Source organism: Maylandia zebra, linkage group LG5 (assembly GCF_041146795.1).
Source record: "Maylandia zebra isolate NMK-2024a linkage group LG5, Mzebra_GT3a, whole genome shotgun sequence".
In the NCBI taxonomy this organism is placed as follows: domain Eukaryota; kingdom Metazoa; phylum Chordata; class Actinopteri; order Cichliformes; family Cichlidae; genus Maylandia; species Maylandia zebra.
The window spans coordinates 37,672,668-37,691,762 of NC_135171.1; the positions used below are offsets into that span (position 1 = coordinate 37,672,668).

At 41.1% G+C, this 19,095-nt stretch overlaps 3 protein-coding genes across 3 annotated transcripts in view; 1 reads left to right on the forward strand and 2 right to left on the reverse strand.

Moving 5' to 3' along the window:
* Positions 1-734, reverse strand: part of LOC101467861 (guanine nucleotide-binding protein G(s) subunit alpha) — a 55,334-nt gene extending 54,600 nt beyond the window's left edge. The window contains exons 1-2 of the mRNA XM_076884307.1: positions 626-734; positions 1-110 (exon numbers count right to left, since the gene is read on the reverse strand). Of these exons, the coding sequence (XP_076740422.1) occupies positions 1-73 (73 nt within the window). The 5' untranslated portion in view covers positions 74-110; positions 626-734. The remainder of the gene's footprint in view (positions 111-625) is intronic.
* Positions 735-2,949: 2,215 nt separating this feature from the next.
* On the forward strand, positions 2,950-9,807 carry aurka (aurora kinase A). Its single transcript, XM_014413213.4, has 9 exons — positions 2,950-3,462; positions 3,902-3,967; positions 5,241-5,580; positions 5,667-5,709; positions 5,810-6,001; positions 8,060-8,198; positions 8,382-8,530; positions 8,659-8,833; positions 8,920-9,807. The coding sequence occupies exons 2-9, from the start codon at positions 3,905-3,907 to the stop codon at positions 9,100-9,102; spliced, it is 1,284 nt and encodes a 427-aa protein (XP_014268699.1). The 5' UTR covers positions 2,950-3,462; positions 3,902-3,904; the 3' UTR covers positions 9,103-9,807.
* Positions 9,808-12,673: 2,866 nt separating this feature from the next.
* slc32a1 (solute carrier family 32 member 1) lies at positions 12,674-17,440 on the reverse strand. The gene is made up of 2 exons (XM_004547673.4): positions 16,470-17,440; positions 12,674-15,325 (listed from the first exon to the last, which is right to left on the reverse strand). Exons 1-2 carry the CDS (start codon positions 16,860-16,862, stop codon positions 14,138-14,140), a joined length of 1,581 nt encoding a protein of 526 aa, XP_004547730.1. The 5' UTR covers positions 16,863-17,440; the 3' UTR covers positions 12,674-14,137.
* Positions 17,441-19,095: the final 1,655 nt, after the last annotated feature.

A 19,095-nucleotide genomic window follows, 5' to 3' on the forward strand; every position in this document is an offset into this window, starting at 1 on the left:
CTGACATAAACGGGAAACGCTGCACATTTGACAGGATGATTGAAGTTCTGACTTCATCATGCAGGCGCCACATGCTGCCACGTAGTGGACAAATGTCACAGTTACAATTTCTGGGAAAAAATGAAGGAAATGAAATGATGCTAATTAAAAAGAATTATTTAAAATGTTTGTGGAAGAGGAAATGATTCATATTTTATATATTTTGGGTGACATATTTCTACAGGACTATTGAAATTTAAAAAATACTGAACCCCAAGTCAGACTGATTTATTTTGAACCAGTGTATGAGCAGCTGTGTTACATATCTGCAGTGTTGGGAAGGTTACTTTTAAAATGTATTCCATTACAGAATACATGCCCCAAAATGTATTTTGTAACGTATTCCGTGAGTAACGTATTCTGAATACTTTGGATTACTTAATATATTATCATGCTGCTTATAACTACATGAATGTGATTTATTACTATTACTGAAGGTCCACGGCTCATAGCCGAAAACTAGCTTTACTTTGTTGTCTGGGTCAGGTTTGCTAGCGAGAGACCGAGAAAGGCTGCTCCAAGGAACTTATTGTTTCAGAGGAAAACACGAACACGGTGTACAGTCGAGTCTTAATCGCTTACTTACAACTGGGCTCATCAGGCACTCTTCTTGGCTGCAGTGGTTATTATTATATTAACATGCTTCCAGCTCCCGTTTCTGCTCGGTGACAGCTCGCACTTTTTTTCTCCCTCCTCGCGCTCACAGACACATAACGGATATGGCAGTCCATTCTCCCCGCAGCACGGACTACACTGCCCATGAGGCTACATTCTGTAGCATTCAGCTTAGCACAACAACAACAACAACAACAACAACAAAAAGGCGCTCTCTCACCCAGGAAACACACAGTCGCAGAGAGAGCGACACCCTGTAACCATGGCAACCGTAACGCTGCCACCATAACGCTGGAACAACAGAACATAGCTGTCAAACAAAACCGTCCTGACCCGTGACAATATGAATCAGGCAAATACCACCGTGTAATCCATTTATTTCAACACAGTATCTGTATTCTAAATACCACCTTTTTAAACGGTAACTGTAACGGAATACAGTTACTCATATTTTGTATTTTAAATACGTAACGGCGGTACATGTATTCCGTTACTCCCCTTCCAACACTGTATATCTGGTATGGAAAAAGTACACAATAATAAAAAAGCAAATACACTTCAAAGAAGCATGGGCCTTATGGTTTGCCAGGTAGGATGGATTCCCAGAACACCTGCTCTCAAACTTAGCTGAGATCTCTTACAGGTGTTGAAATTTTCAAAAATTACTTGAGCTCCCCTTGGCTATGGGTCACACACTCATGTGGTTTGAGAAATACTGTTCTAAGGAACAGTTTTACACCATCATACACACATTTTTATACCAAACCAGTTTGAACAGTGTGAATGGAAACGTATGCAAGTCACTGAAATTGTTTAATTAAGTACTGTTTTATTACGTTTTTAGTATTTTTTTCTCAACATGGTGCAATTTTTTTGATAGATTTTTACATATTATTTTTCAGTATACATTGTTTTCTTGTAGTTGTTCTTCTTTTATAATGTATTACTTTTTATTCTAATTAAGCATATAAATACATAAATAGCATATAAAAAGCTCTTCAGTTCAAACGGAATAAACAGATAGTTTATTCTCAGTGTTATCCTTACAAAAGGTGATGCACACCAAAAATGGCATCACCACTGCAGGTGCATGGTGCACTTTGGTGTCACTTGTCTTGCAGCCCTGATTACTGCAATAAATCATATTTAACCTCGGCTGATCTAACCTCACACCCATCACATCTGCATGCCCCTGCTCTCTTATTTACATATACTTCCAGGGACATAATGAGATTTCTTTCAATACATTTTCTGGCCAGTTAGCTGCTAATGGTTAGATAGTTAATGGTCACTGAAGTGCAACAGTGATATTGAAGAATGTAAGCTGCCCTTGCACAACATAAAATTCTCATAGTATCTTTGAAAACAGAGAAAATGTCCTTATCGTCTGTGTCTGAGTCATTAGCACAATTCAATAAAACACCACAAATGGGATATAAGTTCTTTTCTTAATCCACAAAAATCATAACAGTATCCTATGATTATTCTGAATCTCTTGGAAGCCTGTTTTGCTGGATATATCTGACCCTACGGTACTGATAAAACTGGATTCATCACCACGTAATTAGATTAATTACCCACCAAGAGATGCCCAAAGATATCTTGCAAAGGAAATCACTTAATTAATGTTTATTTCTCCCTGGATGTAGTTTCTCATATATTAGTAATACACATCTTAGCAAAGGTTTGAAGACATGTAATTAAAAAAAATTCCACGTAGTTTTCTAATAAATCATTTGCTGTTCGGTTATATAAGCCTTTCGGTTATATAAGCCTTTAGTTTGTGTAATAATTATCTGTGAGGGGGTCAGAAGTTGTTTTTCTTACATTTTCCAGCCAAAGTTTTAAAACTAGCAAAAACAAAAAGAAACATAAAATAAATAAAAGGCTTTATTTGTTCGTGTTATTTAGACAACACAAACAAATAAAAGGAGGGCTCTAAACTCGCTTTATAATTTGCAGTTGATTATGTAATTTGCATTTTTTATTTACTTAAGCATTGCATTTATTCCTTATATTTGTTGCTGATTTAACTTTTTTTCTTTTTAAAGAAAGTCGTCCAATAATAATTATAATAATATAAAGACAAATAAATGCGTTTTGTAATTTCTGATCTACTGGGAATCAAAAATAATAAATTTAAATAGATTTCAAAAGCGATATCATTGATAGTAATAAAAAGAAAGAAAATACTATGAAACTATGATTAACTCTTGTTTTTCTGAGTTTATATTTGGGAAGAAACTTTTTTTTCAAGCAGCTGAAGTAATAATAAAATCATTAAGTGTAATAGCATGTGGTATGGAAGAGTTCCTGTACTGACAGTGTCTGTGGACTGCCCCCTAGTGTTTTGGAAGATTCACTTCGACGTTAGTACGTCACTCTCCACCGGCCGCCGCGATAGCCTCAGCCAATGGAGAGTGAGTACTGAGCATTCCCTCAGCCAATAGCAGCCTGTGTTGTATTTAAAGGTTTTAAACCGAGGGCCGTTTGAAATTAAACGAGCAGTGTTCGGAGAGTTAGCCAATCTCAGTCAGTCTCTGTACTGCTACAGCTTTGTGTTTAGACTTTATTGTTTTATTAGCACTCATGTAGTATTTTTCAGAAAAAAGAAGTGATACTAAGGTAGACTCGTCGTAACGTCTTCGTGGATAGTCCTTATGTTTGTAGCGAGCCACAAGCGCCAGCTGTGGTCTACTGGCCGATGTAGCTGTTAGCTAGCCTCCCTTGGAGCTGTTTTCGACCTGTTTATGTTCTAGAAAAATTATCGTTTAGCGCTGAATCGGGTCATTGCAATAATATATTTAGGTAAGTGGTTTTATACAACTAGCTTGTTGCAAAAAGGTGATGTTTAACGTGGTGTTATGGTGTGGATGCTAATTTAACTTTACCTGATCGGCAACAACGTGACGATGATGGCTACTGTTAATCTTCCTGACAGAATAAACATTGTAAATTGTATATACATTTTTAAACAGTTATTTCAGACATGAATACAAGAGCGTCTATATCCAAACAGGATTGTTATTGGGTTTGTTTGGTTTTTTTAAGCTAGAAGAAATGTCTTGAAGGTTCTCGGTCATCGTAGTCTAAGGAGGTTGAAAAGAAAAGCGTCTCTTCCAACCTCCTTAGCTAGAAGAAATGTGACAGACTAAAGAGTTAAACAAACTGCATGTTTTTCTTAATTCCAATCACGTTTTTAACAATTTCTTTGAATAAAACCTGTCTCCGTTTACTTCTTTATTAGATTATGGACTCTACTGCTATGCACAAGATGCCAAAAGGCACGAAACTTCAAAGGCCTGAAATTAAGGTAACTCATCATAAACCCGGGGCTGGTTAAAATTTTATTAAATGTGTGTTTTTGTTTCTTGTTTTGTTTTGGTAAATATCCTTGATTACTGTGTATGGCATTAGATTTGCGCTTCCAAGCATACCAGTGTCTTTGGACACTTTTCTATATGGCTTATTAAGAAGATCTAGTGTATATAGAGACTCGGCATATGCATCACCAAAAACGGACCTAAGAGAGAATTTACCCACAAAGCTGGATGGGTGAAAATGAACATGGCCAGAACTAAGCACTTGTATGTGATCATAGGAGTATTGATCCACTGATTAAAATAGAATTGGTGTTTGTTAATTTAGATAACCTTGTCTTTTGAGGTAAAAGATAAATGCTGTTGTTAAAACTTGTTTGTTTGGGGTTTTTTTTTTTTCTTCAGATTAGGGAACTCACAAAGGTAAACAGATTTCAAAGTTTCAGATTTTTAGAGTCCTGACTTTTCAGGTGACAGTCTGTCACTATTACCCTGACTGCAACTGGTCCAAAATGCTGCAGCTTGACTTTTAACTGGCATGTGCAAGACAGACCACATATCATTTTTAAGGCATTGCATGCGTTTGCACCTTCTTGCTTCCATATAACTTTGCCTACTTCCATTAGATCACTGAGATCTGCTTAGCAGGTTCTCCTAGATTAAAACAGCTGATCAGGGTTTTTGCTCCTAAATAGTGGAACAAACTGCATCTGCACATCTGGACCCCTCCAGCATTAGACATTTTCAAAACCTGTTTTCATCATTGGCTTTTAACTCTAATTGGATTACTTTTTCTCAATCTTGCTTTACTCATGTTCTCATTTTTTCTTTTTAAAATCTATTTTCTTTTTATTACCTATGTATTTTACCCGTCCAGTTGTACGGGATGGTAGCCAGCATTTATTTTTTTTAAATGAGCTTATAAATAAACTAAACTGACCATATTGACTACACCACAAAAAGCATTGTTAATCTTGATAATATGAGCAGAATTGATGACCTTAAATTGGACGTTGGCAAGAGCATATGGTTGTCTCCGTCTCTGTTAGCCATGTGACACACCAGCGACCTGTCCAGGATGTGCTCAGTGAGAGACTAGGTTGAATAGATGGTTAAGAAAATTTAGAAATGAAATGAATTTCAAATTACAATTTTTTTTTTATTTTTTTTTTCAAGGTAAAGCTAATTTATAATACTTTAAAAAAAAAAGTAAAAAGCTTGAAGCTTTTTTCAATTATTATTATTGTTTATCTTGTTTGTTTGCAGTCAACCAGTGATGGGCCCAAGCGGATTCCTGTATTGCAGCAGTCACAGCCCATTCAGAAGGCTGTAGTCACACCAACCCCGCATCAGCGAGTTCTAGGTGTATCAAATGGACCTCAGCGCGTTCAGAGGCCTATGAGTCACCAGAAACCAGTGTCAAACCTGCCCGCTACTGTCAAGTCGACACACCCTGCTGATCAGAATGTGAACCCCGCTACTCAGAATGTAAATGCAGCAACACAGCTCAAACCCAGCACCCAGCAAAAGCAGCTGAAAACGCAAGCTCCTAAACCAAACCTGACCAAACCCCAGTTGGAACCACAAAAGCCAGAGAAGCCACAGGGTAAGTGTAATACTAAACTGGGAAAACAATGGTGTTTGTGTCTGTGTTTTGGGTGCTAAAATGTATCCTCCTCTTTCTTTGTCCAGACAAACCTGCCAAGAACGATCATGCACAAACCTCTACATCAAAGTACGTTTAAGAGTAGTTCCTTGTCTCATCCATATACTTTTATGACAGGTTAAAGTTTATGTCGCTCTTGCTGTAACCGTGTGCTGGTTTGCTCACACAGGACACGATGGAGTCTGGAAAATTTTGACATTGGTCGTCCTTTGGGAAAGGGGAAGTTCGGGAATGTCTACCTCGCCAGGGAGCGACAGACTAAGTTCATCCTGGCCCTGAAGGTGCTCTTCAAAAAGCAGCTGGAGAAGGCTGGGGTGGAGCACCAGCTGAGGAGAGAAGTGGAGATCCAGTCTCACCTCAGGTAACATCTGTCGAATTATATTTTACTGTTAATTGTAATTAACTACTCCCCAGACTAGCGTTTCTCAAACTGTGGTGAGTAGACAATATAAAGCGCCTTGAGGTGACTTTTGTTGTGATTTGGCGCTATATAAATAAAATTGAATTGAGAAAATTGAATAGACCCACTGCAGGCGAGCTACAGATGAGGGAAAAGAGATGGGGTCAAACTGAAGTGACTGATTGTTGTAGGGAAAGTAAGCAAAAATGACTTTGGTAGTCAGCACAACAGCATTATTCTACTCAAATTATCTTGGATCCATGTCTGATTTTTCAAAACTGTCTTGAGTAGGAGTGAGTTTTAAAAAATCTATTTTCTGGTCCAATATATTTTAATATGTTCCCTCTTACTTTGGCTGTTTTGCTTCCACCACAACAAAATCACACCACAAAATCAGCCAGCAGTGGCTTTCTGCTATTAAAAAGCCATGCCAGGAAATTCTCCTTCATATTTTTGTGATTAATCATTAGCTACTTTGACACAAAGGCATCAGCTGTGAGGCTTGCACTTCTGATGAAGTTTCACAGGTGTCAGCTTTGTTTTTATGCCTAGATAATTTACACTGAGTTTGTAATTGCAGAGAAATTTTCAAGTAATTTGAAATGAAATATTTTTAATTTACCATTTTTAGAGCATTCTTTGGACAGTACGAATCAAAGATAAATGATTATAATATTTCTGACTCTAAGTTGAATTGAATTGAATGGAGTCGGGACCTTGCGAATCAGAATAGAATCAGTTGTAGATGTTGGTGACGATGCCCAGTCCTGGTCTTGAGTCTCATACAAATGGTATAAAACAGTCATAGATTCCAGGTCAGAAAAATTAAGCAGATGTAGAAGTACCTACAAACCCTGCACTCCTGAAGGCCAGCAGACTGTGATGGATGTGGTTGCAAAAAGTCCTTTAGAAGTCTATGGAAAAACAGCTTTCTGACTCCAACTCTTTAAATGCTGCTTCTGAGTTTGTGCACGGGCTCAGACACTCGTTTTGGGTCAAAAATAATAAAGTCTGTTTTTTAAGTCTAGGACACATGTTCCAAAATGGAAGATTATCTGTGGCTTGTGCTCATTGTTCATATTAGATATAACTGCATTGAATTAGTTTCTTTGTAATTGTAATGACTGTAAATGTGTCTGTGGGGTTCTTGCTCAAATATTCAGACCTTTAAATTTTAAATTTGGGAAAATAAAGTATTAAAATGTCGTTTGAATCTCAATTGCAGGAATTTTTTTTTTTTTTTTTTACGACTGGTAAAAATGCAAATAAGTGAGCCAAGAAGAAGTGGGCAGATGAGGTGAACACCTCAAAGTAAACATTATTAGCCCATAACTAATATCTGCTTGGTTTTATGTTGCTGATTGATGATTTTAAGTCTTTACGAGCAACAGCGTATGGTTTTAGAGTTTAACCTGTGAATGCCTTTTGTCTCTTGTATGAATGGGTCCATCGCTTTAATGTGGCTCATCACATATGAAAGTGTGTAAATGTGGTTTGTGTTCTGTTTGGCTGTGTTGGTATGCTCCTGCTGTACGGCTGGGAAGACCTGTGTTAGTATGATAACTTATTTTTTTGATTATTATATATTTTTTATTTATTTTAATCTGTGGAAATCAGACTCTTCTTCATGTCACTGTCAGACAAATGTTCAGATGCTGTGGGGTTTTCACGTTTATCTAAATGTTAACACTGTCAGGTTTAAAACCTTTTCCCTCAGTGATTGGATTTTACTTCAGATATGGAGAACGTCACAGGCACGCTATGGTTTCTGAATCTCAACAAATCTGATCATCAGACGGCGAGTGTGAGACTCTGTGGACTTCCATATGCCCAACTTTTTTTTTAATATGACCACATGGATTCATTTACAGAAAAATGGCACTAAAACATGCCAACTACACATTCCCTTCAGTAAAATTACCCCTTACCATAGTAATGAATAGCAGTTTAGTTTGGGGAGTCCATACATATTGGAAATGATGATTGTCAAAATATCTAATGGTCCTGATTTTCCTACAGGCATCCGAACATCCTGCGACTCTATGGCTACTTCCACGATGCCTCTCGTGTGTACCTCATCCTGGAGTTTGCACCCAGGGGAGAGCTGTACAGCGAGCTCCAGCGCTGTGGGCATTTTCCCGAGAACATAAGCGCCACGGTAAGAGTGCAGAGTTAAGACCTTTTCGGCACTCTTGTTGTTCTATAATCTAAGGAGCTTCCCTAGTTTTACCCTTTATTTGTAGAGAATCCTGTTTCCAGGATGTTTTACGTTCACTTAAAGCATCTCTTCTGTGATGCGTGTTGTGTGCTTAATACTTGTGTGCTTAATGTGTTGTTCTAGTACATCATGGAGTTAGCAGATGCCCTCAACTATTGCCACACCAAAAAGGTGATCCACAGGGACATCAAACCAGAGAACCTGTTACTGGGGGCCAATGGGGAGCTCAAGATCGCGGATTTCGGCTGGTCTGTTCACACCCCGTCCTCCAGGTATGTTCATGCAACTTTTTCGCTTTTAATCATGTTGAAGGTGAAACTATGGAAATGATTTAGCCTACACAGGTAAGAAATTGTATATCATTAAAGAGAACAAACATTTTTTTTTCTCTTTTCTTCAGGAGGTCCACTCTGTGTGGGACACTGGACTACTTACCTCCAGAGATGATTGAGGGGAAAACTCATGACGAGAAAGTGGACCTGTGGAGTCTCGGGGTCCTTTGCTACGAGTTCCTGGTTGGAAAACCCCCATTTGAAGCAAAAACCCACGAGGAGACCTACCGCAGGATTTCAAGGGTATGACACCACCACAGTACAGAAATGCTCTACGGCTTCTCTCAAAAGTTGAATATTTATTCCCATTTTCTGTCTTTGACCTCCAGGTGGAGTACTCTTACCCACCACAGGCCACTATCAGTGCTGGCGCTAAAGACTTGGTTGCCAGGCTGCTGAAGCACAACCCTATGCACAGACTGCCCATCCAGGGAGTCCTGTCCCACCCCTGGGTGGTCGAGTACTCGACCAAGAAGCCAACAACCTTAAACAGTGAAGAGCCCAGCCAGTGACTGGTCTCTATGTACGACCGCACGTCTGATGGAGACTGTACAAGATAAACACGAGGGTGTAGCTGATGTATGAAAATCTGCTTCTATCTCTGACTTTAAAACCACTTGGTGGAACAGTATTTTGGTTTGCAAATATATTGAGCCACTTAGCTATATTTGTTATCTTTTTTTTTTTTTTTTAAACTTAATGTTTTCTGTCTTACCTGAACTTTCTTTCTGTGGCATTCTGTTTCCTGTAAATATTTTACTGTCTGCAGAATTATGAGAGTTTTACTGAGCTTTTCTAAAACGTCGTTACTTGAAATTGAAAAATAAATTATCATCAAAGACTCTCACTCTGGAATTTGTCCAGTGTGTATTTAACAGTTTTTGTGTTTCAGGCTCAGTTATTTTACTCAGTAACCTGTCTTCACACTGACGTTTGAGTGAGGCGCTCTCATCGACTTCATACACCTCCAGCTGTGTCCAGGCTGCACAGGGAGCTGGTAGAAGAATTTGTCATTTATGAAAAGTTCCTGTTTCATTTATTTGTAATGTAAGTGTGACTTGTGGGTCTGTGGTAACTGGATTGGTTAGATATTTGTTTTGAGGGAGTGTGTGTGAGTCCTAAATAAGTGGAATTGACTTTAATTTCAATAAGTCACAGATTAAAACTGCATGTGCCAAATATGAAAAACATGTTAAAGGTTTGCTGACCTGTCTTGACCATGATGTTTTGTTCTTTCCTGTTGTGAAATTCACACTTTTATTTAGGATTCTCTGACACAGTCTGTAGAGCTTTTCTACTCAATAAGCAACCAACTTTTTACTACATGCTGCCTTCAGTGGGCCTGCAAGCAATTTGGAATTCAGTTATACAGTGGGGCAAAAAAGTATTTAGTCAGCCACCGATTGTGCAAGTTCCCCCACTTAAAATGATGACAGAGGTCAGTAATTTGCACCAGAGGTACACTTCAACTGTGAGAGACAGAATGTGAAAAAAAAAATCCATGAATCCACATGGTAGGATTTGTAAAGAATCTATTCGTAAATCAGGGTGGAAAATAAGTATTTGGTCACCTCAAACAAGGAAAATCTCTGGCTCTCACAGACCTGTAACGTCTTCTGTAAGAAGCTTTTTTGTCCCCCACTCGTTACCTGTATGAATGGCACCTGTTTGAACTCATCATCTGTATAAAAGACACCTGTCCACAGCCTCAAACAGTCAGACTCCAAACTCCGCCATGGCCAAGACCAAAGAGCTTTCGAAGGACACCAGGAAAAGTATTGTAGACCTGCACCAGACTGGGAAGAGTGAATCTACAATAGGCAAGCAGCTTGGTGTGAAAAAATCAACTGTGGGAGCAATCATCAGAAAATGGAAGACATACAAGACCACTGATAATCTCCCTCGATCTGGGGCTCCACGCAAGATCTCATCCCGTGGGGTCAAAATGATCATGAGAACGGTGAGCAAAGATCCCAGAACCACACGGGGGGACCTGGTGAATGACCTGCAGAGAGCTGGGACCAAAGTAACAAAGGTCACCATCAGTAACACACTACAACGGCAGGGAATCAAATCCCGCAGTGCCAGACGTGTTCCGCTGCTGAAGCCAGTGCATGTCCAGGCCCGTCTGAAGTTTGCCAGAGAGCACATGGATGATACAGCAGAGGATTGGGAGAATGTCATGTGGTCAGATGAAACCAAAGTAGAACTTTTTGGTATAAACTCAACTCGTCGTGTTTGGAGGAAGAAGAATACTGAGTTGCATCCCAAGAACACCATACCTACTGTGAAGCATGGGGGTGGAAACATCATGCTATGGGGCTGTTTTTCTGCCAAGGGGACAGGACGACTGATCCATGTTAAGGACAGAATGAATGGGGCCATGTATCGTGAGATTTTGAGCCAAAACCTCCTTCCATCAGTGAGAACTTTGAAGATGAAACGAGGCTGGGTCTTCCAACATGACAATGATCCAAAACACACCGCCCGGGCAACAAAGGAGTGGCTCCGTAAGAAGCATTTGAAAGTCCTGGAGTGGCCTAGCCAGTCTCCAGACCTCAACCCCATAGAAAATCTGTGGCGGGAGTTGAAAGTCCGTGTTGCTCGGCGACAGCCCCAAAACATCACTGCTCTCGAGAAGATCTGCATGGAGGAATGGGCCAAAATACCAGCTACTGTGTGTGCAAACCTGGTAAAGACCTATAGTAAACGTTTGACCTCTGTTATTGCCAACAAAGGTTATGTTACAAAGTATTGAGTTGTATTTTTGTTATTGACCAAATACTTATTTTCCACCCTGATTTACGAATAAATTCTTTACAAATCCTACCATGTGGATTCATGGATTTTTTTTTCACATTCTGTCTCTCACAGTTGAAGTGTACCTCTGGTGCAAATTACTGACCTCTGTCATCATTTTAAGTGGGGGAACTTGCACAATCGGTGGCTGACTAAATACTTTTTTGCCCCACTGTACTTTTGGCCAAAGACCATCTGACAAGCATAATGTAAGAGCTGGGACTGAATCTGTAGATAATTTGCCTCCTGAGCCACAGCTGTGGATGGAGTGCCTCAGCATGGTTATACAGCTTATTTCAAAGTTGTATTTAATAAAGCATCAAGAACAACTGTGACCTGCTGTCTTTTAATGTTTACAGTAAAAATAATGTAGTTTTGTCCCGGAATGGTCACGAAAGAACTCGTGCTATTGTGAAAAGATTTTAAGAAATGGAGTCAATAAGTCTCTCTGCTTCCAGCTAGTATTTTCAGTTTGTGTCCACTAGGGGGCTCCCCTGCCATGTGTCACTGAGATCATCACGGGACGATCAGACTCATTTTTAGTAACAAAATTCGTTGTTTTCGTTAATATTTTCAACCCATACATTCCGTAAATTCTGGTTCTATAATGTCATGCTCTCTAGGGTGGCTCACTTAAAATACTGATGCGTGATGGAGTTTTGTTTGTTTTCTATTACACCTTGAAACCAAACTAAGCCTTTTTCTTTTCATTTTTGTTTTTGTCTGCAGTTAAACCTGTGAAGCATCTCCACCTTTTGAGAGCCGTAAATCACATTCAAGCTAGTGAGCTTTGTAAAACCTGTTTTCTGCAGTAACCCCGCCTTTAAATGCGCACTCATTTTGATGGGTTCCGCGCTATAAGGAAAATCCATACCTGACTGACTAGTATGGCGCACTTGGTAAAGTTGAAACTTGACAGCTTGAGAGGAGGCGGGATAAAATCAACAGAGTGGATAAACAGGTCGGCCATGAGGCCCTGATGAGTGCCTGCAGCAGAAAATCTGTCGACATTTTATATGAACACGCAGGAATGTGAGGCCTGGTGGAAAACGTGCGCGCTGTGGATGTCTCTGCAGACTCAGGTCTATGACGGGTGGAGCTGAAACGGTAATCGGATTGTGTAGTAGTAGTAGTATGACCACATACCCTCCTCTCACTCACTCGCACACACATTATATGGTTATTTTTCTAAGTCACGGGCCTGCGCAGTCTTAACTCTGCGCGTTGAACCTCAGTTTGAATTTAACAAATATGAATGCGACTAACCATCGTTTTCTATCTTTTATTATAGAGAAAAAAAATACATGTTCTGACCGATTCTCGTTTTACATAAAACCACACACATTTTTACAATATAATTTCACTTATTTCTTTATTCTTTAATATTAATTTTCACGATATATGATAACGACTTTGAGATATACATTCCATCTTTTTGAAACCACAATAACACACTACACATACGGTTTTATAACATTTCCACAGGACCCATTGGATTGCACAGAATGAAAAATGTCTGTATGCACATTTTCCTCTTTAACGATCTCTCTCTTTTAGATTTTCAGACACCGAATTTTTTTTTTCCGAGACATGAGATTTTCAAAATTAATTAGAAATAAAAAACGAACAGGCCGCGTGTGTGTGCGTGCATGTGCGTGTTTTCGTTCTATTTCTTATGTGTGTGTATTATTTCATTTAATACTCCCCGTGCTGCTGAGATCTGTGGGGCTGGACGTTATTGCCGATTGAAAAGTGAATTAAAGTAAATATCGAAGAAAAAAAACAAACCAGGCCTATCAACAAAGCGTTACTATTACACGAGGATGAACCGAAAATTAAAGGATTCTTAAATTTCCACTTCCCAGTTTCAATGTATTTGTGTCTAAAATATCATACATTCAATGCATAGTTTGTTTAGCTGCTGTGTACTCTCTGATATTTTGCATTGCCAGAATATTAAATAATCGGGGAAAGTCAATTTTTGCGTATTTCTCAGGAAACTTCACAATTACTTTTTATCGTCTTTACGCCGTCGTGTGTTTCTATCTCTTATTGCCGTTGTCTTATTTTATCTTTTAGATGCACAGGCGTTCGATTTTGGGTTTAATGCCACACTCAAAGCCCGCAGTCAAATTGCGAATCACCTAAAAAAAAGAAGTGGTGTTGCGTGTGTGCGCGCGCGTGTGTTTTAATCCCTTTAAAACATCTTAAACATCATTAAATCACAACAAGTCCGTCCATCACAAACTCGAGCGTTACATGAAGTGAAGTCTCGTGTGGGGAAGCACCACAAGAGCGACGAAAAGGCGAACTGCCCTTTTTGCAATTTTGTTTTAAGGTCGATATTGTAAACGTTCACTCCACTGGAAAATATGTATATGTACTCTTGTTGGCATATTTATACAACATGTATTGTCCGTAGGCTAAAGTGTGTCGTGGATGCATTAGATTCCCTCACTGCCACCAACTGTGTGTGTGTGTGTGTGTGTGTGTGTGTGTGTGTGTGTGTGTGTGTGTGTGTGTGTGTGTGTGTGTGTGTGTGTGTGTGTGTGTGTAGACTGATGCAAGCACTGTATGAGTGCGAAAATGTCCGCGTGTGCTCTGTGCGCACTTTTACGCATGAATTAAGCAGAAGGGACTGCGCTCGCCAGGAAGTCATGTGTTTTTTAAATTTTATTTTATTTTATTTTATTTTTTTCACTAAATGGAGACTTGCAGTTAACATCTAGTTCCAGCAATGGCTTGCAATTATTCTTGTATGTTATATCTAAAAGCCTCTATGAGCCCCTCCATTGAGTGGATGAAACCAGATATGCTGCATATACCTCCTATTACAAAGATGGCGACATCAAAGAAAACCTGGTGCCATAGCAGCTTTCTCCATAAAAGCTTGAGGTGGAAGAGACTGGGAAGCAGAAAGCAAAGGCCTGCGCCCGTCAGGCTGCCGGTGAGGCCCATGAGGAGGGCGAAATGTGGCACATAGATCGCCATGAGCAGGGTGAACACAACAAGGCTACATCGGAGAGTGAGTCCCCAGGACTTTAGGCGTCCATCGCCTCCGTAGCAATCTGGAAAGTAGGCGCGTCCCCCTTCGTTGAAAAATGTTTTCTCTAATACCTCGACAGCAGCGAAAAACGGCAGCGGATACGACAGCAAAGCTTTGGACACGAGGAAGAGGTTGACGACAGCTCGGATGGTTGGGGGCAGGTTGTCTGTGATGACCTCCTTGGTTTCATCAGCCCAGGTCAGGTAGGCCACCAGGGCGAATAGACCCTTGAGGATGCAGGCAGCGATGTGAGTCCAGTTCATCATGCAGTGAAACTCGCTCGGTTTCTGCATGTTCCCCTCCAGAGACGGCAGGAAGATCTGCGAGGTGTAGCTGAACACAATAATCCCAATGGAGATGGGGAATTTCTTGACATCGATGTAAAACTTCACCTTGTCCCAGGCCCAGTCCCTCGCTCTGGAGAGGCAGTACGCTATAACGAGGACGTTAATGACAAAGTGGGCTAACGTGCAAAGCAAGCTGAACTTGGAGACGGCTTTCAGGTTCTTGAGAAAGGCGCAGGGGAGGAGAGCAGCGGTGGCGATGATGGCCCAGGACTTCTGGGAAATTGGCATGTTGGGGAAGCTGTTGTACATGAGATTACCGCTGACCACCACGTACAGGATGCAAGTCATCACTAGCTCTATGATTTGGGCTACATTCACGATATGGCCACCTAGAGACGGGAATCTGGGCGCGCAGCAAGCGTTGGCAATGTCCACATAAGAATCCCTCACACGGACGAGCTGTCCGTCTTCGTCCTCCTCGTACAGGCAGGCAATGAGGATTTTCCCCGTGTAGCAGCACACCACAGCGGCGAAAATAATGAGAAAGAGTCCGAGGTATCCTCCGTGCAGGATGGCGTAGGGCAGGCCCAGAACGAACATCCCCTACAAACACAGACAAATAAAGCATCGCTAATATTAGGCTGTGCGCTATATTAAGTTGTTAAATGAAAAGTATTAATTTAATCATTAATTATTTTTCTTATCATAGTATTTTTTATTCGTGTAACTAGATGATGTTTTAATGTGTGCTTTGAGGCTGCTCTGCCCGACCCTTCAGTGAATCTCACTCCCCTTTTCATGTTGTGGGTTTTCCACTTGGCTTTGAGCGCATCTGCCCGCTTCTGACGTCATCACGAGCTGGAGGAGACACACTCTGACGTCAGGGTGACTGCCGCGACCACAGCCCAGATAAAGCATAAAAAGGATTGCGTCTAGAGGGATTTTTGTCGCATAGCCTCCACACACACGCGCGCACGCGTACACACAGGCTCTCTCGAGTAAATGCTCCACTTTAAAGTGGTGATTTTTTTCCCCACATGAAAAGATAAAATAAAAAATAAATACTTTTTCGAAATGCAGCTTTTTGCACACACACTGATCTCTGTAATTTGAAATTTCATATTTTTCAGCCGCGTCTTTATGGTTTTAGTCTAAAATGTCACTTGGACTTGATCATAAAACCAATTTTCCTGCATAACTACAGTGTTATTCTTACTTTTAACTTAGCTGGATTTAGATTTTAATATAAACAAAATTATAAAACATTTTTAAAATGCAGGTTTTGGTTTTCTTTTTATTCTAGAGTCTACACAAAAATTCCTCCATCCACTTATTTATTCCCACGCGGAGTATTGTGAGAGCATTTATCGGGGACGTGCATCAGCTACACAGCACATTACTCCAGACAAAGAATGTGCATGTCGAGAAAAGGAGGGGGCCAGGGCATCAACTATCCCCCCCCTTTATAGCGCATAAACGTCTAAAAAATCTCTGCACTGTTGTGATCAGAGATCATGAGAACGCACTTAAAAGGTTTAAAGAAAGTGGATATTTGCCAGACTTTAATTTAAAAACCAGCCACTTCACAAAGTTGCTTCAAAGGGAAAAGCCTGCTGATTTTTTTTCTTTGTGTATAATTATTTTGACGTGTTCGTAGATATTTATTTATCTCGAATTTCTAGGATGCTTCGGAAGCGGCTCAACCATTTGGAACCCAGAACAATCCGTGGAGGGGGTGCGTTTTTACCTGGATTGCGTTCGTGACGTTCCAGCCCGCCTCCCAAGCGGTGATTTTTGGTCTGACTTCGGTCAACTCGTTCGTCGGATCTCCGTCCTTTGAGGCAGAGTGCGGTGGACCGGTGCCGTCCCTCTGGTAGTGGCTGTCCCCATCCAGTGCGCCTCCATCTCCGCTCCCCTCTCCCCCCATTTCATCGGATGTTAAAATGTCCATCTGCATGCCTTGCCGGTGGTCGTAGTCCAGGTCATCGCAGGCGGCGAAACCCAGAGCCTCTTCGTCGGTGGCGGCCTGAAACCCCATCCTGGCGAACATCCCGCTCACCTTTGCCTGGGATTTGTTGGACACAGCCGTGGCTGCATTTGTCAGTTTATTGGAAAGCTTGCTTCTGATTAACGTCGCCATTTTTCGAACCTCTCCGGATTCCGAACTGTCTGCAGCTTAATTAGTGTTTGTCTCCTCCAGTCAGTAAAAAAAATGAGGCTACTTTGGATTGCAGCTCTTGATTCTCTGCATTAGATAAAGCCACGAAGGAAAGCGCAAATGTTGGTTGAAGACACCGTCGGTTTTCAGTTGCTATCTCCACTTTTTAGTCACTGCTCGTCTGCAGCCTGTCGTTATCCCCAGGTTCATGTCACCTTCAGACGTCGCTGCTCCGTTTCTGCATCTTGGCACTGCGCTCTGATGCTCGACGCGTAGCGCACCTTCTCAGTCTCTGAGGCAGTTCAGCGGCGTGCGCAAAAGCTTTACGCACGACAAAAGGCGAGCCACAGGTTCTTGCAGGCCTGTAAGATCGCTTTCTTTTGGGTTATAAGGTGGCAGGCAGCGCTTCCAGGAGTTACTTCTCGTCTTTCAGGTGCCTTTACTGATGCCAATGCGGTACCGTGGAGCCCGGGGGGGAGGCAGGGAGGAGACACGTGTCCTCACCAGCCTGCCAATGCAAAGCACGTCTCCAGCCCTCCCAGTGCCCCACCAGGAGAAAACGGGAGAGATTTGCTGCATTTCTAGGGGAGGTGCTTGCAGTACCCCCACCACCTCCAACCCATAATCTATAATACCTCATCCCAACAACCAATGGCATTCCGGGGGCCTCAAACCTTGCATAACTTTACCCATATAAAAGGAAGCTGAAATTTGACGAAACCCCAAGCTCTCCGGACCAGATTGTATGATGTAGGAATAAAAGGTGTAATTATTTCTTCTTTTATCAAATGTCATTTCTTTTTAAGAAGAAGAGGACGCGGAGCAGCGTAATAGTTAACTTAATTGTTTCTGGGATTACCTGGATCGGGGTTTCAAACATCGCTTTGGGGTTGATTAATTGATCAGGGGATGTGATCTCGCGCGTTTTGTCTTTGCTAAAAGGTGGTAAGACGTAGAATTTGAGCTTGTGTTTGAAACCCGCAGCTCATTTAGTGGCTCTATTGCAGGCTGAAGCCTTCATTCAGCATACTCATTCATTCACTCACATTCACTCATTCATGATTTTGCATCTGTGATGTTACAGTCTGACCCGTGGCGATGCTCCCTTTAAGAAAACTATATTTCGCTGCGAGATTTATTCATTAAGAAAATAAAATACGTAGTTTGAACATAAAAAACGTGACAGGGGATTAGTGATATGTCAGCCTGAATTAAACCCAGATGATTGGGTCTGATATTTTATTTGGGTGCCAACAAACTATCTTCTAAACATACCGTAAGTAGAATTAATAAATATCCTTATTTTAACTTTTGGCTGATCTGAGTTCTCCTCATCTTTACAAAAAATGCTTGAAATCCTTCGGCTTTTATTTGTTTTTGTAAATGTAGGTTAAGTGAGGCGGTAACAAAGGCTCAAATTGCTGTAAACGGTTTGTTGACATTGCCTTGTCACTAGCACTTTGTGCGATGTGCACACCATGCTCAGTGTTTCCCCAGGCTGCAGTATCAGAGTTCATCGCCGTAACACAAAGCCGGGGCCTTGCTCGGTACGAGAAAAAAGCAAAAAAGAAGCCTGAACTAACAGACAGTGTGCTGCATTGCTGTCTGTGTGAGTTCCATTGGGAGAGCATTTACTTGGACCTGAGAATAAATAATGCGGCCTATTAAAAGCTTTCACGTTGGGTTCTTCAATAGCTTGTAACCCGATAAGACCAGAAATGCATCTCCCTAGAAATACAGCTGACTCATCTCCAGTTGGCCATCAGCAAACAGCAACCACAAAATCAGACAAATTTTCCCAGTATTTTTTAACACTCCATAACTATTAAGAGCCATTATATTAGACTATAATTAACCATTTAGCTTCAAATGAAACGCGTGATGTAAACCTTTTAGCAAAATAGCTAGAAAGATGTATTTTTCTTCTCTCTGTAGCAGAATTGAACGGTGTCAAGCCAAATCCACCCCGGAGCCAAACTGCATCACGACGATCGCGCTGACTGGCTCAGACTGGAGTGCAGGCCTGCTCTTTATCGGGCCTGTGCATCAGCATTAAAAGCTTAAATCAGTGCGTTTGAATCAGAAAATACGAGGCAAACGCGCCGTTGTGTGCCTTTTTTCCCTTTAAACTTCCAGCTGTGGGAACGAAAATGGCCGCTTTCCCTTGGCCTGAATGAAGGAGTTAATGACAGAGGCTGTTATCAGCGGGCTGCAG

Excerpts from the sequence above, each read along its gene's own strand:
- aurka (XM_014413213.4), top strand. The coding sequence starts at position 3,905 with ATGGACTCTACTGCTATGCACAAGATGCCAAAAGGCACGAAACTTCAA. Across the intron at positions 5,581-5,666 it reads AAAGCCAGAGAAGCCACAGG|ACAAACCTGCCAAGAACGAT; the intron begins GTAAGTGTAATA and ends TTCTTTGTCCAG. Across the intron at positions 8,834-8,919 it reads CCTACCGCAGGATTTCAAGG|GTGGAGTACTCTTACCCACC; the intron begins GTATGACACCAC and ends TTTGACCTCCAG.
- slc32a1 (XM_004547673.4), bottom strand. The coding sequence starts at position 16,862 with ATGGCGACGTTAATCAGAAGCAAGCTTTCCAATAAACTGACAAATGCA. Across the intron at positions 15,326-16,469 it reads ACGTCACGAACGCAATCCAG|GGGATGTTCGTTCTGGGCCT; the intron begins GTAAAAACGCAC and ends CTGTGTTTGTAG.